Here is a 26,645-nt window from a genome sequence, read left to right as displayed (position 1 = left end):
AAATCATGCAGCTGAGGTGATGAAAACTAAATCTCCGAGCAGATACAAATACTCGGAGACCACCCAAGCATGCTTGGGAAAACCCGAGCAATGAGTATACTCGCTCATCACTAATGATCAGCTTTAATCCTGCCATCTCCACTGTTCTCATTACCATTCACAAGTATAAAACATATAATCCTGGTGGATAAAACAAGACTGAGCACAAGACCTTCACAGCCGTCTACACATCATAGGGGAGATCTCATGACACCTTCTCTCCATCTACCTGATGATCCTGAGGAACATTGGGATCTTCTTGTTTACAATCCTGTGGAAGAAGAGGACATCTCTCTGGTGTTGTCCTCTTACTGGATAGATCTGGAGGAAACACATACAGGGACTGAGTTCATTCTTTACATACAGATAATTATAGGCCTTGTGTATTTGGTCCGGTCTATTACCTGGTGCTGTGAGGGGCTGGGGAACCTCCATCATCATGATGTCCTTGTACAGATCTTTGTGTCCTTCTAAATACTCCCACTCCTCCATGGAGAAATAGATGGCGACATCCTGACACCTTATAGGAACCTGACACATACAATGATACCGTCATCCCCTGATCCCTTCCTAGCATTACTGAATAATGTCCCAGCATTCCCAGCAGTGTCACCTCTCCAGTCAGCAGCTCAATCATCTTGTAGGTGAGATCTAGGATCTTCTGGTCATTGATGTCCTCATGTATCAGGGGGTGAGGTGGAGGCCCCGTGATTGGGCTCAGGGGTTTTCCCCATCCCTCAGACACAGGGTCCTGCCAGCGCTCACTAGAGGTCTTCTTCACTACTGTGTAATCCTGGTTATGGAGAGACACATTAATAAATCTCACTACAGACATTCCCAGAGTCCTCACCTCTCCAGTTCTGTTCATCTGTTATTCCCATAGATAAGAATGATGTAATGTGACATCATTAGAATCTCTCACCTCTCCAGTAAGCCGGAAGAGGATCTCTAGGGTGAGGTGTAATATCCTCTCCATCTTGTCTTTGTCCATATCCATCCTTGATGGGTAATTCAGAAAAAAATTCTTAATATAGAAGATGTCCACTGAGAGGATCTGATGTTGTAGAGACCCAATTGAAAAGATGAGCAGATGCAACATCAGAAAAATCCTGTGTAATAATACAATTACTGGAGATAATAAGGGAAACATATGAGGAGATCTAACATGTATATGTTGTATTCTCTAATCTTGTTTAGACTGGAAGATAAATTGAATTGCTGACTTAGGGTACTGTCACACCGTGCAATTTTCGTCGCTACGACGGCACGATCCGTGACGTCGCAGCGTCGTCTGAGTATCGCTCCAGCGTCGTAGACTGCGGTCACACTTTGCAATCACGGCGCTGGAGCGATGCCGAGGTTCGCTGGTAACCAGGGTAAACATCGGGTTACTAAGCGCAGGGCCGCGCTTAGTAACCCGATGTTTACCGTGGTTACCAGCGTAAAAGTAAAAAAAAACAAACAGTACATACTCACCATCTGATGTCTGTCAGGTCCCTTGCCGTCTGCTTCCCTCTCTGACTGAGTGCAGCCGTACAGTGAGAGCAGATCACAGCGGTGACCCGCTGTGATCTGCTCTCACTTTCCGGCCGGCGCTCACAGTCAGAGCGGGAAGCAGACTGCAAGGGACCTGACAGACATCAGATGGTGAGTATGTACTGTTTGTTTTTTTTTACTTTTACGCTGGTAACCACGGTAAACATCGGGTTACTAAGCGCGGCCCTGCGCTTAGTAACCCGATATTTACCCTGGTTACAAGCGAACGCATCGCTGGATCGCTGTCACACACAACGATCCAGCGATGACAGCGGGAGATCCAGCGACGAAAGAAAGTTTCAAACGATCTGCTACGACGTACGATTCTCAGCAGGATCCCTGATCGCTGCTGCATGTCAGACACAGCGATATCGTATGGATATCGCTAGAACGTCACGGATCGTACCGTCGTAGCGATCAAAATTGCAGTGTGTGACAGTACCCTAAGACATCTCATCCGTGCCCCCAATCACTGGCTATGTTACTCACTGCTTCGGCAACCAGTTACCTGTAGGAATCACAAGTTTGTTGGAACTGACCAAGAAATATAGAGACTGGCAGGTGACCCAAGCAGCAATGGTATTTTTATTATTTTACAACATTCTGTATTTTTCCCCTGACATCTACTAATAAAATCTATATATTTTAGGCCACAGACAACAAGCAGTTTCTTCCTCGGAGTCGGCAGCTGAATACGTTCCTCATAGACTCATCTTCCATAACGCTAATTCTCGTCTCATTTACCGACACTGGAATCGGCATTAGCAATACTGCAGGAGATATTCATTACACGTGACATGAGAAATAACTACTTCATGATGAGGACGACATCTTCATCTTCTACTACGGCTCTAGAAACATATTTGGCCACAGTCCGTCACTGACTCCATCACCACCGGCCGTCTATATGAAGGTTTCCAGTCTTCCCCACACTGTAATCTTCTATCACGTTAGATCTCAGGTCTGATTCACACACAGAAGGTTGAAGCTTTTATAAAAGCTTGTTTGTAAGAACAACAAGACAGGAGATATTTGATGTCAAGATCTCCATGTGCATTTGTTTTTTTTCCCCTCAGAAAATGTTCTTTTGGGGCATTTTCCCTTAGGCTTCCATATATTACATGAAAAACACCAAAGACACAGATGTTAAAATGTTACAAAATAAAATTTAGGATGGTGGTACTGTGGGAACAGTATACTGTATGGGGGGGCCCAAGAAAGGGACACTGTCCTATGAGAGTAATACATGTTTCCTTAGTGACTATTTCCACAGTTCATAAACAGCGTATGTAATGCTCCCGTCCAGACTGGATGGCAGAAACGAAGATTGTGGCCCCACTGTGCTACAAACCAGACTACCCTGGAGAGGCGTGACTAAGCAGCTACCTTGGTCTTCACTGGAGCCTCTAGTGGTGAGGTCAGGCTTGTGTGGCAAGTAGCTGCCAGGTACCACTCCAGGGGTTGTGTCTGGCAGTAGCAGCTGATCCCACAGGGAAACAGAAAACTAATGACAGGTGTGGGCAAGTACTGAGGGGCATGCTGGCAGGCAGACGGTGCAGCTGGCAGGCAAGCGGGCATGCACAGCTGGCACACTGGCAGGCAGGCGGGCACGGCTTAGACTGGAGGAACTGTAACCATTTCGGGTAGGGCAGAAACAAAGGTAGGTACGAGTGGGATATGGGATCAGGTAGGGACCAGTTCAGACTGGAGGGACAGAGATGCAGAATGCGGAACGGGAGCAGAGCAGAGCAACAGGGTGCGGAACGGGAGCAGAGCTGCAAGGTGCGGAACGGGAGCAGAGACGCAGGGTGCGGAACGGGAGCAGAGACGCAGGGTGCGGAACGGGAGCAGAGACGCAGGGTGCGGAACGGGAGCAGAGACGCAGGGTGCGGAACGGGAGCAGAGACGCAGGGTGCGGAACGGGAGCAGAGACGCAGGGTGCGGAACGGGAGCAGAGACGCAGGGTGCGGAACGGGAGCAGAGACGCAGGGTGCGGAACGGGAGCAGAGACGCAGGGTGCGGAACGGGAGCAGAGACGCAGGGTGCGGAACGGGAGCAGAGACGCAGGGTGCGGAACGGGAGCAGAGACGCAGGGTGCGGAACGGGAGCAGAGACGCAGGGTGCGGAACGGGAGCAGGGCAGAGCTGCAGGGTGCGGAACGGGAGCAGGGCAGAGCTGCAGGGTGCGGAACGGGAGCAGGGCAGAGCTGCAGGGTGCGGAACGGGAGCAGGGCAGAGCTGCAGGGTGCGGAACGGGAGCAGAGCTGCAGGATGCGGAACGGGAGCAGAGCTGCAGGATGCGGAACGGGAGCAGAGCAGCAGGGTGCGGAACGGGAGCAGGGCAGAGCTGCAGGGTGCGGAACGGGAGCAGAGCTGCAGGATGCGGAACGCGAGCAGAGCAGAGTTGCAGGGTGCGGAATAGGAGCAGAGCCACAGGGTGCAGTGGAGGAGCAGAGCAGAGCCACAGGATGTGGAACAGGAGCAGAGCCGCAGGGTGCGGAGTGGAAGCAAAGCAGGGCCACAGGATGTGGAATAGGAGCAGAGCAGAGTCGCAGGGTGCGGAACGGGAGCAGAGACGCAGGGTGCGGAACGGGAGCAGAGACGCAGGGTGCGGAACGGGAGCAGAGACGCAGGGTGCGGAACGGGAGCAGAGACGCAGGGTGCGGAACGGGAGCAGAGACGCAGGGTGCGGAACGGGAGCAGAGACGCAGGGTGCAGAACGGGAGCAGAGACGCAGGGTGCGGAACGGGAGCAGGGCAGAGCTGCAGGGTGCGGAACGGGAGCAGGGCAGAGCTGCAGGGTGCGGAACGGGAGCAGGGCAGAGCTGCAGGGTGCGGAACGGGAGCAGGGCAGAGCTGCAGGGTGCGGAACGGGAGCAGGGCAGAGCTGCAGGGTGCGGAACGGGAGCAGGGCAGAGCTGCAGGGTGCGGAACGGGAGCAGGGCAGAGCTGCAGGGTGCGGAACGGGAGCAGGGCAGAGCTGCAGGGTGCGGAACGGGAGCAGGGCAGAGCTGCAGGGTGCGGAACGGGAGCAGGGCAGAGCTGCAGGGTGCGGAACGGGAGCAGGGCAGAGCTGCAGGGTGCGGAACGGGAGCAGAGCTGCAGGATGCGGAACGGGAGCAGAGCTGCAGGGTGCGGAACGGGAGCAGAGCTGCAGGGTGCGGAACGGGAGCAGGGCAGAGCTGCAGGGTGCGGAACGGGAGCAGAGCTGCAGGATGCGAAACGGGAGCAGAGCAGAGTTGCAGGGTGCGGAATAGGAGCAGAGCCACAGGGTGCAGTGGAGGAGCAGAGCAGAGCCACAGGATGTGGAACAGGAGCAGAGCCGCAGGGTGCGGAGTGGAAGCAAAGCAGGGCCACAGGATGTGGAATAGGAGCAGAGCAGAGTCGCAGGGTGCGGAACGGGAGCAGAGCAGAGCTGCAGGGTGCAGAGTGGGAGCAGACACAGGGATACAAGCAGGTATAGGAAACGGACTTAGTACAGACAAGGATGGACACGGGAACAAGTTCAGGATAAAGGATTCAGGCCTGGGTATACAGCGCCCAGGGTGGCAGAAACAGGACACACAGGAAACAGGAACAGGCCTGGGTATACAACCTCCAGGGTGGCAGAAGCCAAAGCAGTAACAGGACAGGACCTGGGAACTCAGTAGCAGAAAGCAGACAGTTTGTTGCTCAGGCATCTCCCTATAGGTGGAGATTCCTTAAATACCCGATACCTCTTGGCAATAGGCTGGGGACAAATTAGGAGTGTGCACACTGTCTCTATAAGACTCAGGAAGTACCGGCGCCGCCACCCTAAGCATACAGCCAGGAAGTATGCCGCAAGGACATGAGGTCCACAGCATGGAGCAGGCAGAGAACAGAACTCACAGCATGGCCCGAAGTGGTGAGTAAGATGGGAGATGCGAAGCCATGCAGTGATGCCGGGAGGGATGTTACAGGGTACATAGGGTGGTAAGTATCTATCAGCAGAAAAAGATCAAAACCATTGTGATTCTTATAATGTGGCAACACAGACCCCTAAAAATAACATTTTATAACAACCCCACAATCTGTGACTCTTCAGGGTAAATCGCTCTCTCACCATTGGATTAGAGCTGATACTATGGAGCTAAAGGGACTAAACAGACTTTCTGTCACCTCCATAAAGGGGCACTTTTCCGTGTTTGTCAGAACTGTCCGAGGATTATTAGAGGGGATAGTTTCCCCCAATTAGAAGGTACAACTGTGGGTATTGGGGTCTTTACCTGCTACAGTTCTGATGGGATTTACTCGGTAAAGTGCTGGAATCCCAAAGGGTTAAATGCCGTCTGTAACTTCAATGTCTTTCTATGAAGCTTCTTCTCTGAACTTTCTTCCTGTTTTCTGCCGTATTTCTATTACTCTCCGGAATCGAGAATGTATTAAGTCCTATAGAAACTGCAGAGAAAGAATCATTTCTAATTCTGTGTTTCCAGGATTCTTCTTGTGGGAATTGGCTGCGATATCCTCTGTGCAGTATATTTCTAGTATTAATGCGTCAGTAATGGGGGCTCTCCACATCACATCCCTCCACCTGCAGAGCCCACTCCACAGATATGGCTGCTCTGTGGGCACAGGACCTGTGATGAGGTCACAGGAGGGGAGGAATCAGGGGTCACATGATCAGGGGCGTCAGTGAATGGTTGTGGTGATGTAATATAGGACTTACATTCACCGTGACTCGCGGTTCAGCAGTTTCCTCCAATGATCTTCATTAAAACACCATGGAGATATAACCTCATGTAAAATTGAGGGAATTGAATTAGTTAACAAACCATTTGGAGGAAGAGCTCATTGGAGGATCCTCCTGAACGTCGTGGATTTATTCCCAACAGACCAGATCGCCTTTTTAGCATTAATAATAATAATAATAATCTTTATTTATATAGCGCCAACATAGTCCGCAGCACTTTGCAGTTTAACTGTGTCAAACACAACAGTCATAAGTAACAATGTTAAAGGGACTCTGTCACCCCCAAAATCGTATAAGAGCTAAGGCCACCGGCATCAGGGGCTTATCTACAGCATTACAGAATGCTGTCGATAAGCCCCGATGCAACCTGAAAGATGAGAAATAAAGGTTATATTATACTCACCCAGGGGCGGTCCTGCTGCAGTCCGGGTCCCATGGGTCCATGTCCGGCGCCTCCTAGCTTCATCCGATGACGACCTCTTCTTGTCTTCTTGGCGCAGCTTCGGCGTAGGCGTACTTTGACCTGTTGAGGGCAGAGCAAAGTACTGCAGTGCGCAGGTGCCGGGAAAGGTCAGAGAGGCCCACGCCTTCGCACTGCAGTACTTTGCTCTGCCCTCAACAGGTCAAAGTACGCCTACGCCGAAGGTGCAGCATGAAGACAAGAAGAGGACATCATCGTAAGAAGCTAGGAGGCGCCGGACACGGACCGCGACGCCCATGGGACCCGGACCGCAGCGGGATCGCCCCTGGGTGAGTATAATATAAGGCTAGTTTCACATTTGCGTTAGAATCCGCAGCGTTTAATCCGCATTCGCAAGTGCAGGAAAAAACGCATAGAAACACGTCCAAACGCGGCGTTTTTAGACGCATGCGGGAACGCATGTGGTTAGAAAATGCCGCGTTTGCACGCTTCTCAATGCGTTTTTCCTGCGTTTGCGTTTTTGGTGCGCATGGTGACAAATTTTCAAGGAGAAAAATCTAGATAACCAGACACCGCCAATGGGATTACAGAGGGCGTGTATTATGGGATATCTTATATAGACCCTTGAACAGCTGAAATCTTCAGATTTTGCTCCTGTATCCTGTGTCATAATGGATCTTCGCATGGAGAGCTTTTATTTCAACCTAGATTTAAGCATCAAGCTGTTTCTTGTCTGTGCATTTGCTTGGGAGCAAGACAGAAATCGCGAAAGATGGAGAAGGAGACGGCGTAGGCGTTTTTGGAGGCACCCCATTATTGAACTACGTGAGAGCCGTGGAGCCTATCACACGCAGTATGGCGAGTTTAATGCTAACCCGGACAAATTTCCGGAATATACAAGGATGTCGCAAGACTCGTTCCGGGATTTGCTTGCTCGTGTCCAAGGAGCCATACGGAGACAGGACACCCAGATCCGTAGAGCGATTCCACCAGAGGAACGTCTGCTGGTTACATTAAGGTACGTAACAAATCTAAACCAATGGCAGTGCAAATTTTGGGTGTTCTGACATGTATTTTTTTGGTATTTTCCTTTCTGTCTTTAGCATAACAACACCATAAATAGAATAGATTGCAATTTTTTTTATTTTTTTTTCTTCCAGATTTCTGGCAACCGGAGAGAGTTTATCATCCCTCCACTTCCAATACCGGCTTGGAATATCCACCCTGTCCGGAATAGTTGCAGACACCTGCCGGGCTTTGTGGAATGTACTCCAGGATGAGTTTATACCCCTACCCACCTTGGACATGTGGATTGAAATTGCGGAAATATTCTGGAGTGTGTGCGATTTCCCCAACTGTTTAGGAGCGGTGGATGGAAAGCACATTCGCATTATCAAACCAGCCAGAACAGGATCGGAGTACTTCAAATTATTTTTCTGTTGTGCTCATGGCAATAGCCGATGCCGACTGTCGCTTCATCGTTGTGGACATTGGAGCTTTTGGCCATGGGAACGATTCCCAGACTTAGTAGAACTCTGATATGGGCCGCCGTGTGTATGGCAAAAATTTTAATTTTCCACAACCGCTCCTCAACACTCAAGGTCCACCAATGCCATTTGTTATGGTTGGTGATGAGGCCTTTCAGATGTGTGAAAACCTACTGAAGCCATATTCCAGTCGGGACTTGAACCACACTAAAAGGATTTTTAACTACAGACTGACCAGGACACGAAGAACAGTAAAGTGTACCTTTGGCATTCTAGGCTCAAAATGGCGCATTCTTGCATCAGCCATTAATCTAAAAATGAAGACAGTCGACGAGGTGGTCAAAGCCTGTGTGGTTCTGCACAATTACATAATGGCTAAGGAGTGGCCCAACATTGAACTGGATGAACCAGTTGCACACCCACTGCCCGATTACCAATATCGCCCGATTACCAATATCACCCGCTGCGGTCAACAGCTGAAGTTGGCCACATGCGGATTTAATTTGCTGCCTTTTTTGATTCAGATATTGGGCGTGTGTCATGGCAGGACAATGTTGTGTAAATGTCCTGTTGGAATTTTATCTGTACCAGTTATTTTTTAAAATGTTACTAATATTTCTCGTTAATAAACTTTATTTTTTGGTGTCTTGACCGTGTCTCCTATGTCCTCTACAAACCAAGGCTGTCCCCACACTAGCTGTATTTGGTCTGTATTTCATATCAGTATTTGTAATCTAAAACCAGGAGTGGGTGATAATAGTTGAGGTGCTAGATATGTTATTATTATAATTGTCCTCTAATTGTTCCAATCCTTGTTTTGACTTACACATACTGATATAAAATACTGATCACATAATGTTAATGTGACGGCAGCCATGTTGTTTTAAAGGTTGTTAACGTCATTGCGTCCGGATTCTGTTCTGCAGTATCCATTGGACACAGACAATGAAGAGACAATGACTGTCACACTAAAGAGATCTATAGTCATCAAGTCAGGTGTCAGAAATAATGAATTCATGATGCACATATAACAGCCTCATGAATTCAGTATTTCTGACACGTGCAGGTGAGCATAGATATGCCGTGTATGACCGCCATCATCCCTTTTTTTTTTTTTCCTTTAAATGTTTATTTTATTTTCCAAGATAACACATAACAACACAAACATAAAATATTCCAATACAAATTATAATTACAACACAAAAAAAAAAAATTCTCTCTCTCTCTCTCTCTCTATATATATATTATAACAACTGTTTTAGGACAAATGGTATTTACTCGCTGTCCAGGTTTGCCAAATCTTTGCTACCTTTTTTCTCCTAGTGCGAGACTGAGACAACATTAATTCATATTTACAATTCACATTCAGCTTTTCGGTCAGCTTTTTTAGGGTTGGAGGAAAGGTCTCCTTCCATTTTCTAGCCAACAATATTCGAGCTGCTATCAGTATATGTGATATCAACCCTCTAATTTGTTTAGGAAATATTTCCAAACCAATGTGTAAAATCACCATTGAGGGTGTAATTTGTGCCGTTACCCCTGAAATCTTCATAATCAGCTTCAACACACTGCCCCAAAAGGATAGAAGCCTCGGGCACGAGTACCAGATATGTCTCTGGTTGCCTACTTGTCCACATCCTCGCCAACATAAATGGGAGGATTGCGGATTAAATTTTGCAATTCTCTCTGGGCATAGATACCATCTCATTTGAGTCTTCTTTAATTGTTCCACGTGATTTATACAGGATGACACTCTCTTAACCTCCTTTATGCTATTTCCCCATAGTTTTAATTCTAATACCTCCCCTAACTCTAGTTCCCATTTTTCCATATAAGGCAATTTAATCTCTTCAACTGGGTTAATTAAAGCTCTATAAAACCCTGATATTCCTTTTATAGTTGGACCTGATGTTACTATGAGTTTTCCCATCTTTCCCTCTCCCATAGTGCCAGAATATCTCGCTTTTACAATTTTATTTAAAAAATTCCTAATTTGTAAATTCTGATAAAAATATTTTCGTATTCCGGTATATTTATTGGCTAATTGATCAAAAGGGATAACTCCAGTGATTTCCATTATGTCTGCTAAAGTTTGTATACCCGCCCCTCGCCATTGTTGGAGGTTTAAATAAGGAATATGGGGCTCAATGGCATATATTGACAATGTTTCACATGGTATCCCTAGCAGCGAGGGTATTAACAATCTCCATAACCGGATTGCCGCCTGCATTGTTGGCAATAAGGGGGAGGTGGGTCCCATTTGAATTAACTCTGTTTCTAGCGCCAGACGCGTGGAACCCCGTCTAGAATAACATTTTTCTATCTGCATCCATCTGTGGTTTCCATTCATCTGCCACCATTCTTTTAAACCCACTAATATTGAGGCTCTATGATATGCCATTACATCCGGGACGCCCATCCCCCCTACTTCCATAGGTAGATATAGTGACGCCCTTGCTACGCATGGTTTCTTATGTGCCCATATGTATTTACTAACTAGTAGTTGTAAATCATGAATATATTTTTTTGGTATATTTAGGGGGAGGGTCCTAAAATAATACAAAATCTTTGGTAAGGCTATCATTTTGAAAGCATTAATACGGGCTACCCAGGAAGTGGTGATTTTATGCATATCTTCTAATAAAATTTTAATTTGTGTATGTAGATTTGTAAAGTTTACTTTTATTATCTGATCTGTAGTTGTCAACATTATCCCTAAATAGGGAATTCCTTCTTTTAACCACTGAAATGAAAATAATTTCTTCATATCTTGTATGGACTCTATTGACATTGCCACTGGAAGAATTGATGATTTATTCAGGTTTAATTTATAAAATGATATCTCACTGAATTCCTTCAGCTCCTCTAAGACTGTCGATAAGGACTGTTTAATATTCAAACAAGAGATAATAATATCATCCGCATAAAGACTTATTTTATGAGCTTCCTTCCCTACCATTACCCCTGAAATTAAAGGCGAGATCCTAATCCTTTCCGCCAGTGGTTCCATACATAGAACAAAGATTATTGGGGACAGGGGGCAGCCCTGTCGCGTCCCGTTTGTTATATAAAAAGGTTCCGATAGAGCACCCGCCGTCCACACTCTTGCCGAAGGGGCCGCATATATGGCTAAAATAGCTGCGAGAATTGATCCTTCCAACCCAAATTTTTCCAGAACTGCCCGGACATATCCCCAGTGCACCCTGTCAAAGGCCTTCTCTGCGTCCAATGACAGGAATGCACTGGGGAGGCCAGACAGCTCCGCAATCCGAACTAGATCTATCATTCGGCGTATTCCATCTTTCGCCTCTCTACCCCTCACAAACCCTACCTGGTCTGGTGAGACCAGATCTGGAATAATCTGATTTAAACGAGAGGCTAACATTTTGGTAAAAATTTTTATATCGGTGTTCAAGAGAGCTATAGGTCTAAAATTTTCTGGGGTTATGGGTGTTTTACCGGGTTTCGGTAAAGTGACAATGGTAGCCTCCAAGTTGACTTTAGCGATTGACCCCTCGTCCTTCCACCTCAAAAATATTCTCAATAAGAAAGGAACTAGCTCCTCCTGAAAAGTTTGATAATAATAATTAGGAAATCCATCCGGCCCAGGCGCGCTAGCCCTCTTAGATTGTTTTATGGTCGAAATAATCTCTTCTTTTGTAAAGGGGGCATTCAGATAGCTCAATTGCTCATCTGAAATCTTAGGGAGATTCACGGATCTAAGATAATTTTTTATTCCCTGCGCTGAGGGTTGTAGGATCCCCGGGTCACTCCCCAGATTATACAGCTTTGTGTAATATTTAACAAATTCCTCAGCTATTCCCATAGGGTTTCTCACATGAGACCCATCTGACTTCAAAATATATTCAATCCTATTCTTTATCTCTCTTTTTTTTATTCTTCGAGCAAGGAGGACCCCCCCTTTGTCCCCAGCGGAATACCACTTCATTTTTAATTTACGCATGTTATGCGCATGCGCAAACAGCATTGAATCTCGCAATTTAAATCTGATTGAAAATATTTCAGTAGTGATTGGAGGGGTAACCACCTTCTTGTTGATAGATTCTAAGGTTTGCAATCTGCCCAAAAGTTCTCTTTTTTCCTTCTCCTTTCCTTGTTTCAGGATAGACGCTTGTTGTAATAACACCCCCTTATAACCGCTTTATGTGCCATCCACAAGGTTTCATCATTGATCTCCCCATTGTCATTTTTATCAAAATATTCCCTTACTGCAGAACCTACTATCGAAGATACCTTTTCATTCAGGAGTATTTCCTCATTCATGCGCCACCTAAATATGGGCGTATGTTGATAAGACAATGAAATCTTAAGATATATGGGGGCGTGATCCGACCATGTTATCAGACCAATCTTTGCTTCCATACTCCTTAATAAAATGTTATCATCTACCAGGAAATAATCTATTCTGCTGTATGTGTGGTGTCGGTGGGAGAAAAAAGTATAATCTCTTTCTGATGCTTGGACATATCTCCAATAATCATGATAATGAAATTCGAGAGCTAATGATCTCAACTCCCCTCGACTCCGCACTCCCCCTCGAGAACTGTCCATCTCTCTGCTCATAGGAAGATTAAAATCCCCACACACTATTTTACCTCCTTTTCCAACCGCCTGTGCGGAGCGCCCCCACACCGCCGCAGGGCCGAGGGGTACCCGGAGCCGGGCCTCTAGGTCTCAGTCCTGGGGTTGTCACGGTGGCTAGACCCGGTCCGTGGCCCTGTCCGTCAGTGGGGGGGACGTCCGGTGAAATAGGTGCTGTTAACGGTGGTGTAGCGGTGCAGTTGTGGGGTGCAGGTCGCGGTAAATAACGAGGACACCAGGTTGCAGTCTCTTTACCTCTTTACTGGAGATCTCTTGGTCCTCAGTCCGGAATCTGGCCCACCAGGCTGCGCAAGTCCGGCCGGTCCAATGGCACCTCCAGAGTTCTCTTCACAGGTGGAAATCAGTGCCTTCCTTCTTAGCGCTGTGTGTTGTAGTCCTTCCCTGCTGTGCTCACGGAAAGTACCCCACAACTGTTGTGTCTGTTTCTTAAGTTCCCTCACAACTCGATTAGATGTTCCTCTCTTATTCCGTCCCTCCCTGGTATTCAGGTTGGAACGGCACCCGTTTGTCAGGTAGGCCTGGAGTTCTTCCGGGACCCTAGAGACGCCCCTCTCCCGCAATTGCCCCCCAAGACTTCATAGGTGATATGTGGTAGACAGCCCGCCTGAGACTGACTGTCCTGCCGCTGTTTGGAGTATGGCTTAAAGCTGTATATTATTCCACTCCCTTGGCGTTCCGGCCACCGGTAATGCGCCTCAGCAAGGTGCTGCCTCTTTCAACAAAACCCCTGCTGGTATTCTCCGTCTGCTTGATCTCGTTTCTCACTCAGCACAATCTATCTCGCTTCTAGTCCTTTCTTGGGCACCGCCGCTATGCTGAGCAGGCACGGTCCCGTTACGTTCTTTCCAATGCCAAGCCTCTGCCAGGGTCCCACCCCTGGCAGAGACCCTACTGTCTCTTCCTCCACAACACCCTCTCTCACTAGGTGTTGCTTCGTTCAATCCAGTCAGCGTTCTCTCTAACTTCCTGCCTGACCCCCAGTTTACCCACTATGGTGGGGAGTGGCCTAATGAATAGCACCCTTAGCTCCCCCCGGAGGCCCAGCTGTGAAACATATTGGTGTCTGTGATACCTGATTGGAGGAACTCCTTCAGTGCCATCGAACGCACCATGGCTCCCCTTAGTGGCGGAGCCACAGTACTGCAACGACCAGGACTCTGGGGCGCTGCACTCCCCCCTGGTTAAACACAGTACTCCGGGACTGGGAAGAAAACAACAATACAGGTTAGCAAAAAGACATACAAATTTGTTGAGTGCAAAACAATAAGCATACTTGAACAGGCTTCCCTTTATGGGAGGTGAGGACACTTTAACGTTACAAAACATAATCAAATATCATAGCAACAGGCTACAATTTACTCTCATTACCCAACCGGGTATTCTACTAAGTGCAAATGCTGGAACAATAAATTAACATTGCCTTTAAGAAACATACACTCTTAGTTTATCAAAGGCCTTCCTATAATCACATTACAGGGCAAGGTAACTCTTCATTCTCCTACTTTTGAACCTGCAGGACCGCCTGTCCCTATGGCACCAGACCTACTGCCTCTCCTTTCTTTTACAGGACCGCCCCGTTCAGCCAGGGCCTACTGCCTTTCTCTACTATACATAGTATAGACATAACATTCCTTTCAGTTTGAGAACATGGAGCCCACTCTGCCTGGCTCCTATAAGGACTCACTCACTAACCCCTACGGGTCTACTTTCTGTCCTTAGTAACGAACTAACTTTCTATGGGGACGCAGGGTTTACCTTCTATCCTCACCTTCATTATTACTTTCTTACGTTTCTATCCATGCAGAACTCTAGTCCACCTCACTAGGTGTTGCTTCGTTCAATCCAGTCAGCGTTCTCTCTAACTTCCTGCCTGACCCCCAGTTTACCCACTATGGTGGGGAGTGGCCTAATGAATAGCACCCTTAGCTCCCCCCGGAGGCCCAGCTGTGAAACATATTGGTGTCTGTGATACCTGATTGGAGGAACTCCTTCAGTGCCATCGAACGCACCATGGCTCCCCTTAGTGGCGGAGCCACAGTACTCCAACGACCAGGACTCTGGGGCGCTGCACCTGTATTTTTTTAAATACCTTTCTAATGAATTTTCCTTGGCCTCTGTTCGGTGCATATATTGTCGCTAATGTATGTAATATCCCATTTAAAGTACAGGACAAAATCAAAAATCTCCCTTCTGAGTCTACATATGTCTGTAACACTTCACATGCCACTGTGTGTTTAATTATAATACAGACCCCACATTTTTTAACCGTATTATTAGAAAAAAAAATATGTGGAAACTGATTATGATGAAATCTCCCATTATCTATTTCAAGCAGATGTGTCTCCTGTAAACAAATTATTTCTGCTTGTGATTTTAACACCTCTGACCAAACCATGCTCCTTTTACTAGGGGAATTCATGCCTTTAACATTTAATGACATTATTTTTATACTCATTACAACATATATGTATCTTCTGCTATAAAGTCCTCCACCTCCTTACCCTTTGAACGAATCCTATTAAATACACTGGTATCCAACACTATAAAACAAGCAGTTATCTCCGTCTCTTTCAGACCCAAAGCTGCACTGAAATATACAAAAAAAAAAAAGGCAAAATCATCATCCCTTCATTTTGTGTGTAATAGATTACGTACACAGAAGAGAAAATGGAGGTTATACAAGGCAGTTCTCCACTCACCAGGTCAGGTGTCCTAACTAATGAGTTTGTGGACACCTGACCTGTTGAGTATAGTTCTGCATTTTATTTCCGCCATTTTCTCTTCACTCTGCAACACTAGTTTACAGACTAAGCAGAAGGAAGAGATTATGGAGATAATACAAGTATTAATTTTTTGGCCCACCTCATATCTCTATACTAAAGACACACAAAGCTGCAGTCTTTTATTTGCTAACTATTGTAGCTATGATGTGGCCAAAAAATTAAGTGTTCGGCGCACGGTGTGTGTTGACGGCGGCGAAATACACAAGTAAACCACACATAATTGGAGGCAAAAAACAATAATATTTATTTTGTTATACACAAAATTTTTATTTACTGTGCCTGCTTGGGGTAGAGTGATGTAAACGGGGGGTGTGGAGCTGTGAGACCTGGCTAACTGTGGATGACGCAGAGGTGGCAGGAGAAGGGGCAATGAAACTTGTGGGGTCTGGTAGTTCGGGGATAGGGCTTGACACATGAGAGGCTTGAGACGCACTGGAAGGGTGAGACAAACCTGACATTACAGACACACTGGGAGGTGAAGGGGGAGGAATACTAAGAGTCCGCTGTTTTTTTTTTTTTTCCTTTCTGGGGTTGCCGGGTTCTGGGAAGCCTCGGTGGGCTCATATGTCGTGGCATGGTCGTGTTGGGTGACCTGTCAGGATCCAGCTGCACTGTGCCAGAGTCCATAGTGCTCATAGAGCGTGCAGCCATGCCAGAGTCCATAGTGCTTGTAGAGCGTGCAGCCATGCCAGAGTCCATAGTGCTCGTAGAGCGTGCAGCCTTGCCAGAGTCCATAGTGCTCATAGAGCGTCCAGCCATGCCAGAGTCCATAGTGCTCGTAGAGCGTGCAGCAGCCATGCCAGAGTCCATAGTGCTCGTAGAGCGGAAGGCCATGCCAGGGTCCTGCTGCATCGTGGTGGTGGCGGTACGGAAGGCCATGCCTGGGTCCTGCTGCATCGTGGTGTCAGTGGAGGAGGTCCAAGCAGGAGCAGCGGTTGTCGTGGTGGCGGTGGGCTGTCCAACAGCACTCGGCATGGTGGTGGTGCTGTACTGGTGTCCGGCAGTGCTGGGAATAGAGGTGGCCATACAGTGGTATGCAGCAGAGGTCGGCATTGAGGTTAATCGTGACAGTAAAGGCACAGTTGGATATGCCGCCACTGTCTGCTGAAAATACCAACTCTGCTGCATAGCCTGCACGTAAGCAGCATTGCAGGCCTGCATGATACTCAGCTGGAGATCAGGAGTTAGGTGTTTTGACATGCCCTGCTCAATTTGGTTAAAAAAATGATGTGCTGGCCTCTGGAGGTCGGCTTTTACTTGGTCAAGGCTTTTGATGACCTCCTGGATACGTGTATTCATGTGGCTAAGGGAAGTATCCATTCGATCACCCAAAGCCTTGAGTCCTTTGTGAAAAACCAAGCTCAAGTGCAAAAACTCGGGCATGAGGGACCTGTCCAATGCCCTCTGCCGCTGCCGGGAGGAGCCCCAAAAAAAAGGGGCAGTGGCAGAGGACTGGGAAAGGGGAAGACCTGATGGAGCAGCTTCCTGGTCTCCAGTTTGTGTGGAAGGCCCACTTGCTGCAGCGCTGCTGGATGGCTGGGACGGGTCCGTGGCTGTCTGATGAAGGACCGCTCCAGAACCTGGGCCAACAGTGCTGCTCCATGTGCTATGAAAAAATGAAAAAAAAAAATTAATACCACAAATTAACCAGACGCCAACTCCTGTGGAATAGAAACACACAGATTATGGCAATACAACAGAACCTAATGCACGGGAGAAATACTTACATTCTCTGGGCAAGGACCGGTCTTAAAAATGCCAGAACGCATTTGTACTTTCTGATCCTTGTTCCTGAACCACCGGGAACACGGCTCTCTTGACGTAGGTCCTTGTTGAAGCGGTCCTTCATCGAATGCCAACATGTTTTGACTCTGGCCACTGTTGAAAAAACAAAACATAATGGTCAGACAATGGACTTTTGGCCGTGCTCACATGAGTTTCTCTCATCACACACAGTTGTGTGAGCACGGCCAAGGTCTCTGCTGCTTCACACTGCATTGCAATACTTACCAAATGCATTTCGGACCCAAGTCGGGGCGTTGTCCCAGCCATCCCACCTCATTCCATAGGCGCCGCATCGTCACGTTGTCCGAGTGCTGTGGAACCCAGGTGTCCCACAACGGGACTCGCTCCTGGACCAGGGAGATGAGGAGGTCATTTTCTATGAGGTCTTCATCCCTTTCTGGAACCTAAAAATTAAATAAAGACATTAATGTTGGATACATTAACATAAGGAAAAGAAGGAAAACAGAGGCTGAGAAATGGCATGAATAAGGAAAGTCAAGATACAAAAGGATTCCAGAAGAAAAATGTAAAGAAATAGGAATGTAAAGAAAGGAAAATTCAAGAATACTAAAGTGAGGATACAGTAAACTGTCAGCCTTGTATACGTACACGCTGCCGCCTTGCCACCCGACCGTGACTCCGCTGCTCCTGCCCAGTCTCTGCCACAGTAGAAGTGCTCTAAAAAAATGAAAAACAAAAATTGCCATATGTGTAGATGTGACAGTGAATACTTACCAATCTGAGGAGTTGAGTACTCACTTCACTGACATGTTCGGCTTCAGGAGGCCCAGGACGTTGCTCCTCATCAGAAGAAAAAGACATTCTGATGCATGCAGAAAGAAAGAAATGAAAGAAATTAGGACATGTAGAGACAGAAAATAGAAAATAAAGGCATTGGCTAGGATATACTCACATTGTTCAGAGGCTTGTTTGCTCCAAGGTGCTGTGGTCTGTCTGCTCTGCTTGGCTGTCTGCTGAGTAGTGACCTGCAAATGTCCACTCCCTCCCTTTATCACCTTGTATGTGGGGGGTGGCTTATCAGTGTCTAGACATGTTTTTCTCTGGTGCAACGCATGCGTTCACGAACGCAAGAAAACGCATTGCTGTCTATGTGAACGCATGCGTTCACATAGACAGCAATGCGTTTTTTTTTCGCATTCCTTACGCAATTGATCGCATATGTTTCCAGGTGGCAAATTGACGCCTCTAAAAATTACTACATGTAGCATTTCCGCGCCAAACCGCAGATGACGAAACGACGCATGCATTGTCAAACGCAGCAAAAAGCAACCGATCACATACGCATGCGTCCCTAATGTTAAATATAGGAATACACAACGCATGCGGATAGTTGCGGAAGAAACGCTGCGGACACAAGCGCAAATGTGAAACCGGCCTAACCTTTATTTCTCATCTTTCAGGTTACATCGGGGTCTTATCTGCAGCATTACAGAATATTGTAGATAAGCCCCTGATGGCGGTGGTCTTATCTCATATACAATTTTGGGGGTGACAGGTTCCCTTTAACAATACAATAATTAAAGCAAAATAAGACGCCCCTGCTCGTGAGAGCTTACAATCTACAATGAGGTGGGGGAGATACAAAGTACAGGTGTGTATTTACAATGATGTATTACAATGATGGTCCAGGAATCTTCAGGGGGTGTAGGATAGATGGATATCATTATAACTGACTGTTTATCTTATATATTTTTTCATGCATCTTTTCTTTTACTTTGGGTTATTATTATCATCAGTGGTGGCTGATCATGCATCCTCTATGGGGCCTGTGATTTGGGGGGCTCTGTGCCAGCTCCGACACCTTCCCCTCACCGCCCTTAACCCCTTTACCCACGAAGGTGGCTTGCACGTTAATGACCACTGTCCCTTTATGAGGTAATAACTCTGGACGCTTCAACGGATCCCGGTGATTCTGAGATTGTTTTGTCATGACATATTGTACTTCATGTTAGTGGTAAAAAATTTTCGATATGACTTGTGTTATTTGTGAAAAAAATTGAAATTTGGCAAAAAGTTTGACAATGTTGCAATTTTCAAAATTTTAATTTTCATACCCTTAACCCCTTCGCGACATGCGCCGTACTAGTACTGCGCTGCCGGCACTGCATTTGTGCCAGCTGCAGTACTAGTACGGCGCACCGATCACCGCGGTTTCGCGCTGAGCGCCGCGGTGATCGGGTGCGGAAGTCAGCTGTATATGACAGCTGACACCCTGCAGCAATGCCCACGATCGGCGCTAGCGCCGATCGCGGGCATTTAACCCCTCTGATGCCGCTGTCAGTAGTGACAGCGGCATAGAGGGGGATCGCGCAGGGACGGGGGCTCCCTGCACTCTCCCACCAGAGCAACGCGATGAGATCCCGCAGCCATCTTGGATCCGGGGACTCCTTCCGGGTCATGGAATGACCTGGCTAGCCGGCGCCTGCTGATAACTGCTGAGAGCAGGCACCGGAAAGCCACCTAACCTTCCTGTCAGATCGTTGATCTGACAGAGTGCTATGCACACTGTCAGATCAACGATCTGATCTAATACAGTGATGTCCCTTCAGTGAACACCGTAAAAAAAAAAAAAAAAAACAAGGCAAAAAACAACGCTTTATCATCATACAGGCGAACAAAAAGTGGAATAACACGCGATCAAAAAGACGGATATAAATAACCATGGTACCGCTGAAAATGTCATCTTGTCACGCAAAAAAAAAAGCCGCCATACAGCATCATCAGCAGAAAAATAAAAATGTTATAGCTCTCAGAATAAAGTGATGCAAAAACAATTATTTTTTATATAAAAGTTTTTATTGTGTAAAAGCGCCAAAACATAAAAAAATATATAAATGAGGTATCGCTGTAATCATACTGACCTGAAGAATAAAGCTGCTTTATCAATTTTACCACACATGGAATGCTATAAACGCCCCCCCTAAAAGAATTTCAGGAATTGCTGGTTTTTGTTCATTCCGCCTCCCAAAAATCGGAATAAAAAGCGATTAAAAAATGTCATGTGCCCGAAAATGGTACCAATAAAAACGTCAACTCGTCCCGCAAAAAACAAGATCTCACATGACTCTGTGGGCCAAAATGTGGATAAATTATAGCTCTCAAAATGTGGTGATGCACAAACTATTTTTTCCAATAAAAATCATCTTTTAGTGTGTGACGGCTGCCAATCATAAAAATCCGCAAAAAAAACGCTATAAAAGTAAATCAAACCCCCCTTCATCACCCCCTTAGTTAGGGAAAAATAATAAAATTTAAAAAAATGTATTTATTTCTATTTTCCCATTAGGGTTAGGGCTAGGGTTAGGGTTGGGGTTAGGGCTAGGGTTAGGGCTGGGGTAAGGGTTTCAGTTAGAATTGGGGGGTTTCCACTGTTTAGGCACATGAGGGGGTCTCCAAATGCGACATGGCGTCCGATCTCAATTCCAGCCAATTCTGCTTTGAACAAGTAAAACAGCCCTCCTTCCCTTCTGAGCTCTGCCGTGCGCCCAAACAGTGGTTCCCCCCCCCCCCCATATACGGGGTATTAGCGTACTCAGCACAAATTGGACAACAACTTTTGTGGTCCAATTTCTCCTGTTACCCTTGGGAAAATAAAAATGTGGGGGCTAAAATATCATTTTCGTGGAAATTTTTTTTTTATTATTTTCACGGCTCTGCGTTATAAACTGTAGTGAAACACTTGTTGGTTCAAAGTTCTCACAACACATCTAGATAAGTTCCTTGGGGGTCTAGTTTCCAATATGGGGTCACTTGTGGGGGGTTTCTACTGTTTAGGTACATCAGGGACTCTGCAAATGCAACATGACGCCTGCAGACCAATCCATCTAAGTCTGCATTTCAAACGGCGCTCCTTCCCTTCCGAGCTCTGCCGTGCGCCCAAACAGTGGTTCCCCCCCATATACGGGGTATCAGCGTACTCAGCACAAATTGGACAATAACGTTTGTGGTCCAATTTCTCCTGTTACCCTTGGGAGAAAAAAAAATGCGGGCTAAAACATCATTTTGTGGAAAGAAAAAATGATTTTTTAATTTTCACGGCGCTACATTCTAAACTTTAGTGAAACAATTGGGGGTTAAAAATGCTCACCACACATCTAGATAAGTTCCTTAGGGGGAATTTCTCCTGAGTATGTTGATACCCCATATGTGGGGGTAAACCACTGTTTGGGCGCACGGCAGAGCTTGGAAGAGAAGGAGCGCCATTTGACTTTTTCAATGCAAAACTCGCTGGAGTTGAGAGCGGACACCATGTCGCATTTGCAGAGCCCCTGATGTGCCTAAACATTAGAAACCCCCCACAAGTGACCCCATTTTAGAAACTAGACCGCTTAAGGAACTTATCTAGATTGTGGTGAGCACTTTGAGCCCCCGAGTGTTTCACAAAAGTTTATAACGTAGAGCCGTGAAAATAAAAAAAAATCAATGTTTTTCCATAAAAAATGATCTTTTAGCCCCATTTTCTTTTTATTTTCCCAAGGGTAACAGGAAAAATTAGACCCCAAAAGTTGTTTTGCAATTTCTCCTGATTACGCAGACACCCCATAGTTGGGTGAAAACCATTGTGTGGGTGCACAGCAGGGCTCGGAGGGGAAGTAGTGACGTTTTGGAATGCAGACTTTTATGGAATGGTCTGCGAGCGTCATGTTGTGTTTGCAGAGCCCCTGATGTGTCTAAACAGTGGAAATTAGTGATGAGCGAGTACCATAATATTCGTAATCGCTATACTCGTAACGAGTACTTTGTAAAATCGCGTATCCGTTCCGAATAGCGAGTACAATGAAAGTCAATGGGAAATGTGAGAAATTTTCTGCTGGACCCTACAAAGGGGTCTGAGGAAAAGGCTGAAATGGATGGGAAAGTGATGAAACAGAATGGGAAGAGCCTGAAAAATATGCCTGCATGCATTTCTGACTCACATATGGTTTCTGGGAATAAGTTTGTCGCAGTATTACGCCACTTTTACAGGTACACAAGAACAACTACCAAACCTAACCTTAAATTGCATTTAGCACACCAAAAAGGTTAAGAAACAGTTTTTCCTGCATAATCACTTGTATAGAAGGCTAAATAAACCAGAGAAACAAAAAATATCCGTTTTATCGTTTGTTCACATGTACTGTTGTGTTTTTTTTCGCCTTTATTATTGGGAGGGCCCTGACGTATACATTTTGTCGGTCCCTCTGTCATACATCATTTTAGTTAGCTATTCCCCAGCACTTTACAAGGCCAGCACAACGTACCAGTAGGTATGTTGATCTTTGACCTGAGAGGCCTGAGGTGGCCCTGTAACATGCGGTTTGGAGGGACTGCTGTTAATGATACATTTGAGTGGTCCCTCACTCATTGACACTCAGATAGTGGAAGAATATTCCATAGCAGTTTACAATGTGCCCATTGTAGCATTGGGCTTCACCCTCCTCCCCGCTTCCTCCACCTCCATGTGATTCTGCAGCCCCAAGTTCAAATGTTCAGAGGACCTGCAGTAGGCAGGAAACCTGAGTTTGGTGAGGGCCCAGAGGGGGCCATGTAATGCACGTTTTGGAGGGATGGCTCTTACTTAGACATTTGGGCCCAGAGAGGCAGGCCGGATTGATAATGTGCCCAAACGGCATTTTCCCGCTGGGCCGCAATGCATTGTGGGCCGCAGGCTGGCAGTGCCCGCTCATCTGGCCGCTCACCCGCTGAAGTGGCCAATGGCCCGTTTTTCCTGCCTCCGGCCCTTTAAATCTACGGGCATGGCGGATTTACAGGTTGCACGCGCAAGCTGCAGTCGGTGCTTGCGACGCACATAGCAGGGGTTAAGAACATGCTAACGTTGACACGTCAGGACGTTCTTTGTGGGTGAAGAGAGCACGCTCTGCTCTCCCGAGTCCCGCCACTGGCTGCAGCGCTGAACGTATCAGGGACACTGTCACACAGGGAGTCCGGAGCTCCTACCCGCGCGCGCGCTTGCAATCTCCGGCTGCTGTGTATTTCAGTCTGGTATGTGAGTGACTGGTCCCAGCCCAGAAACAAGTTTAAATTAAAATATGTTATTCCCTGGCCTCTTTCCTGGTCCAGAACTGGCTGCAGGCAGGCTGCCTACTGGGACTGGGGCTTAAGTTATGAGTTATGTTTGCTGTATATACATTATATAGGTGATGCTGGCTGCTATATCTGTGTATAATCACAGTATCACCTGTATAATGTATATATAGAAGTCTATATACAGTATACAGGTGATACCGCAAATCTGCTCTATATACATTATATAGGTGATACTGTGACTGGTGTGTATAGTCGCAGTATCACCTATATAACATATACACAGCAGTTACAGTATCCCCTATATATCCCCTATTTCTAGCAGTCACAGTATCCCCTATATATAGTAATGTATATAGACTGCTGTATATCTACTATATAATTGTCTAAGGTCCACTTCCATCTTTCTGTCTGTCCTTCTGTCTGTCTTTCTTTCTTTCTATCACAGAAATCCCAAGTCGCTGGTTGGTCGCGGCAAAACAGCCACGACCAATCAGCGACAGGCACAGTCTGGCGGCAAAATGGCGGCTCCTTTCTCCCCGCAGTTAGTGCCCGCTCCATGCTCGCCCCCAGTCAGCGCTCACACAGGGTTAATGGCAGCGTTAACAGACCGCGTTATGCCGCGGTGTAACGCACTCCGTTAACGCTGCTATTAACCCTGTGTGACCAACTTTTTACTATTGATGCTGCCTATGCAAATCAATAGTAAAAAGATCTAATGTTAAAAATAATAATAATAATAATAAAAAATAGTTGTATACTCACCGTCCGTTGGCCCCCCGGATCAAGAACAAGCCTTTCCTGCTCCTCGCGACACTCCGGTGACCGCTCCATGCATGGCGATTTCGCGAGATGATGACGTAGCGGTCTCGCGAGAACGCTACGGCATCATCTCGCGAGACCGCAATGCACTCTTGCGACCGGAGCGCGCGAGGCGCATCGGAAAACGCTTCACTTGGATCCGGGGGCCAACGGAAAGAGAGTATATCACTGTTTTGTACTTTAATTCTTTTTTTAAACAGGGATATGATGCCCACATTGCTATATACTACGTGGGCTGTGCAATATACTATGTGGGCTGTGCAATATACTACGTGGGCTGTGCTGTATACTATGTGGGCTCTGCTGTATACTACGTGGGCTGTGCAATATACTACGTGGCTGTGCAATATACTACGTGGGCTGTGCTGTATACTACGTGGGCTGTGCAATATACTACGTGGGCTGTGCTGTATACTACGTGGGCTGTGCTGTATACTACGTGGCTGTGCTGTATACTACGTGGCTGTGCTGTATACTACGTAGGCTGTGCTGTATACTACTTGGGCTGTACAATATACTACGTGGCTGTGCTGTATACTACATGGGCTGTGCTATATACTACATGGGCTTTGCTATATACTACATGGGCTGTGCAATATACTACGCGGGCTATGCAATATACTACGTGGCTGTGCAATATACTACGTGGGCTGTGCAATATACTACATGGCTGTGCTATATACATGGGCTGTGCAATATACTATGTGCCTGTGTTATACACTACGTGGGCTGTGCAATATACTACGTGGGCTGTGCAATATACTACGTGGGCTGTGCAATATACTACATGGCTGTGCTATATACATGGGCTGTGCAATATACTATGTGCCTGTGTTATACACTACGTGGGCTGTGCAATATACTACGTGGGCTGTGCAATATACTACGTGGCTGGGTTATAAACTACGTGGGCTGTTATGTACTACGTGGCTGTGCTATATACTAAGTGGGCTGTGCTATATAGTACGTGAGCTGTGTTATATACTACGTGGGCTGTTATATACTATGTGAGCTGTGTTATATGCTGCGTGGGCTGTTATAAACTACGTGGCTGTGTTATATGCTATGTGGGCTGTAATACACTTGCTATATACTATGTGGCTGTGCTATATACTCCGTGGGCTGTGCTATATACTACGTGGCTGTGCAATATACTACGTGGCCGTGCTATGTACTATGTGGCTGTGCTATTTACTATGTGGGCTATTATATACTACGTGGCTGTGCTATATACTACGTGGCCGACCGCGAACAATCAGCGACAGGCACAGTCCGGCCGAATCCTGTGTATTCAATGTATTATTCTAAAATCTTCATAAATAAACTACATACATATTCTAGAATACCCGATGCGTTAGAATCGGGCTACCATCTAGTACATTATATAGTACATTATATAGTTGATCCTGAGACTGGTGTGTGTAGCTGCAGTATCACCTTTGTAACATATATACAGCAGTATCACCCATATATTGTATTTATAGCAGTCACAGTATCCCCTATATAATGTATATAGAGTGCTGTATATACTGTAGGTGATACTGCCACTCTGCTGTAACTGCCACTCTGTTGTATATACAATATATAGGTGATACTGGCTGCTAATTCTGTGTATAATCACAGTATCACCTATATAATGTATATACAGCAGTCTATATACATTATATAGGGGATACTGTGACTGCTATAAATATAATATATGGGTGATACTGCTGTATATATGTTACATAGGTGATACTATACACACCAGTCACAGTATCACCTATATAATGTATATACAGCAGAATCATGCTGTCTTCATATAGTGTATATTGAGGAGTTGTGCATATATATATATATATATATATATATATATATATATATATATATATATATATATATACACTCTGTACATATATATAGTATCCACACTATATACACTGGCCTATCTGTACACTATATGCTATATACACAGCTCCACTCTATATTCCCTACCACAGTATATATTGTGGAGCTATGTATGCTGGGTATATATGTAACTCTGATACATTTTGAAAAATGTGACGGACTCTTTCTTAGCCCATGTGGCAATAACATAACCATTTAACCTTTCTCTGCTGTGGAACTGAAATGTTGCCACATAGGCTAATTAAGAGTCCACCCCTCCCCCGCTTGCTCAGGGCCCCGGCACTTGCGATACTTACCTCTTCCCGCTCCTCCGCTGCGACGTTTCAGGTCAGAGGATGAGATGACATCACGTTTGTGCGCACTCTGCCTGAACAGTCACAGTGCAGGGAGCCGGAAGACAGCGACGCTGAGGAGTCCGGAAACAGAGCAGCGGTCAGCGAGGAGAGGATTTCAGTTTTTTTTTTAATGCTTTGAGAAATATATGGGGCCCATCATACACTGGAGC

General features: G+C 46.3%; 3 protein-coding genes across 4 annotated transcripts in view; 1 reads left to right on the top strand and 2 right to left on the bottom strand.

Annotated features, from left to right (window-relative positions):
- Nucleotides 1-1,557, bottom strand: part of LOC143766378 (uncharacterized) — a 400,099-nt gene extending 398,542 nt beyond the window's left edge. The window contains exon 1 of the mRNA XM_077254026.1: nt 962-1,557. Within this exon, the coding sequence (XP_077110141.1) occupies nt 962-1,189 (228 nt within the window). The 5' untranslated portion in view covers nt 1,190-1,557. The remainder of the gene's footprint in view (nt 1-961) is intronic.
- Nucleotides 1-26,645, top strand: part of LOC143766335 (uncharacterized) — a 569,027-nt gene that overhangs the window by 515,711 nt on the left and 26,671 nt on the right. For both annotated transcript variants that reach the window (XM_077253933.1, XM_077253932.1), the window contains exon 1: nt 4,674-5,459. In XM_077253933.1, coding sequence (XP_077110048.1) covers nt 5,403-5,459 — 57 coding nt within the window. In that variant the 5' untranslated portion in view covers nt 4,674-5,402. Of the gene's footprint in view, nt 5,460-26,645 lie in introns of those variants that run through there.
- On the bottom strand, nt 15,337-19,071 carry LOC143767059 (uncharacterized). Its single transcript, XM_077255080.1, has 5 exons — nt 19,024-19,071; nt 17,996-18,064; nt 17,612-17,790; nt 17,377-17,479; nt 15,337-15,405 (listed from the first exon to the last, which is right to left on the bottom strand). The coding sequence occupies exons 1-5, from the start codon at nt 19,069-19,071 to the stop codon at nt 15,337-15,339; spliced, it is 468 nt and encodes a 155-aa protein (XP_077111195.1).

This window comes from Ranitomeya variabilis, chromosome 4 (assembly GCF_051348905.1).
Source record: "Ranitomeya variabilis isolate aRanVar5 chromosome 4, aRanVar5.hap1, whole genome shotgun sequence".
NCBI classification, from domain to species: domain Eukaryota; kingdom Metazoa; phylum Chordata; class Amphibia; order Anura; family Dendrobatidae; genus Ranitomeya; species Ranitomeya variabilis.
The sequence above is the reverse complement of the archived record's forward strand: the minus strand, read 5'-3'. Positions and strand labels throughout refer to the sequence as shown.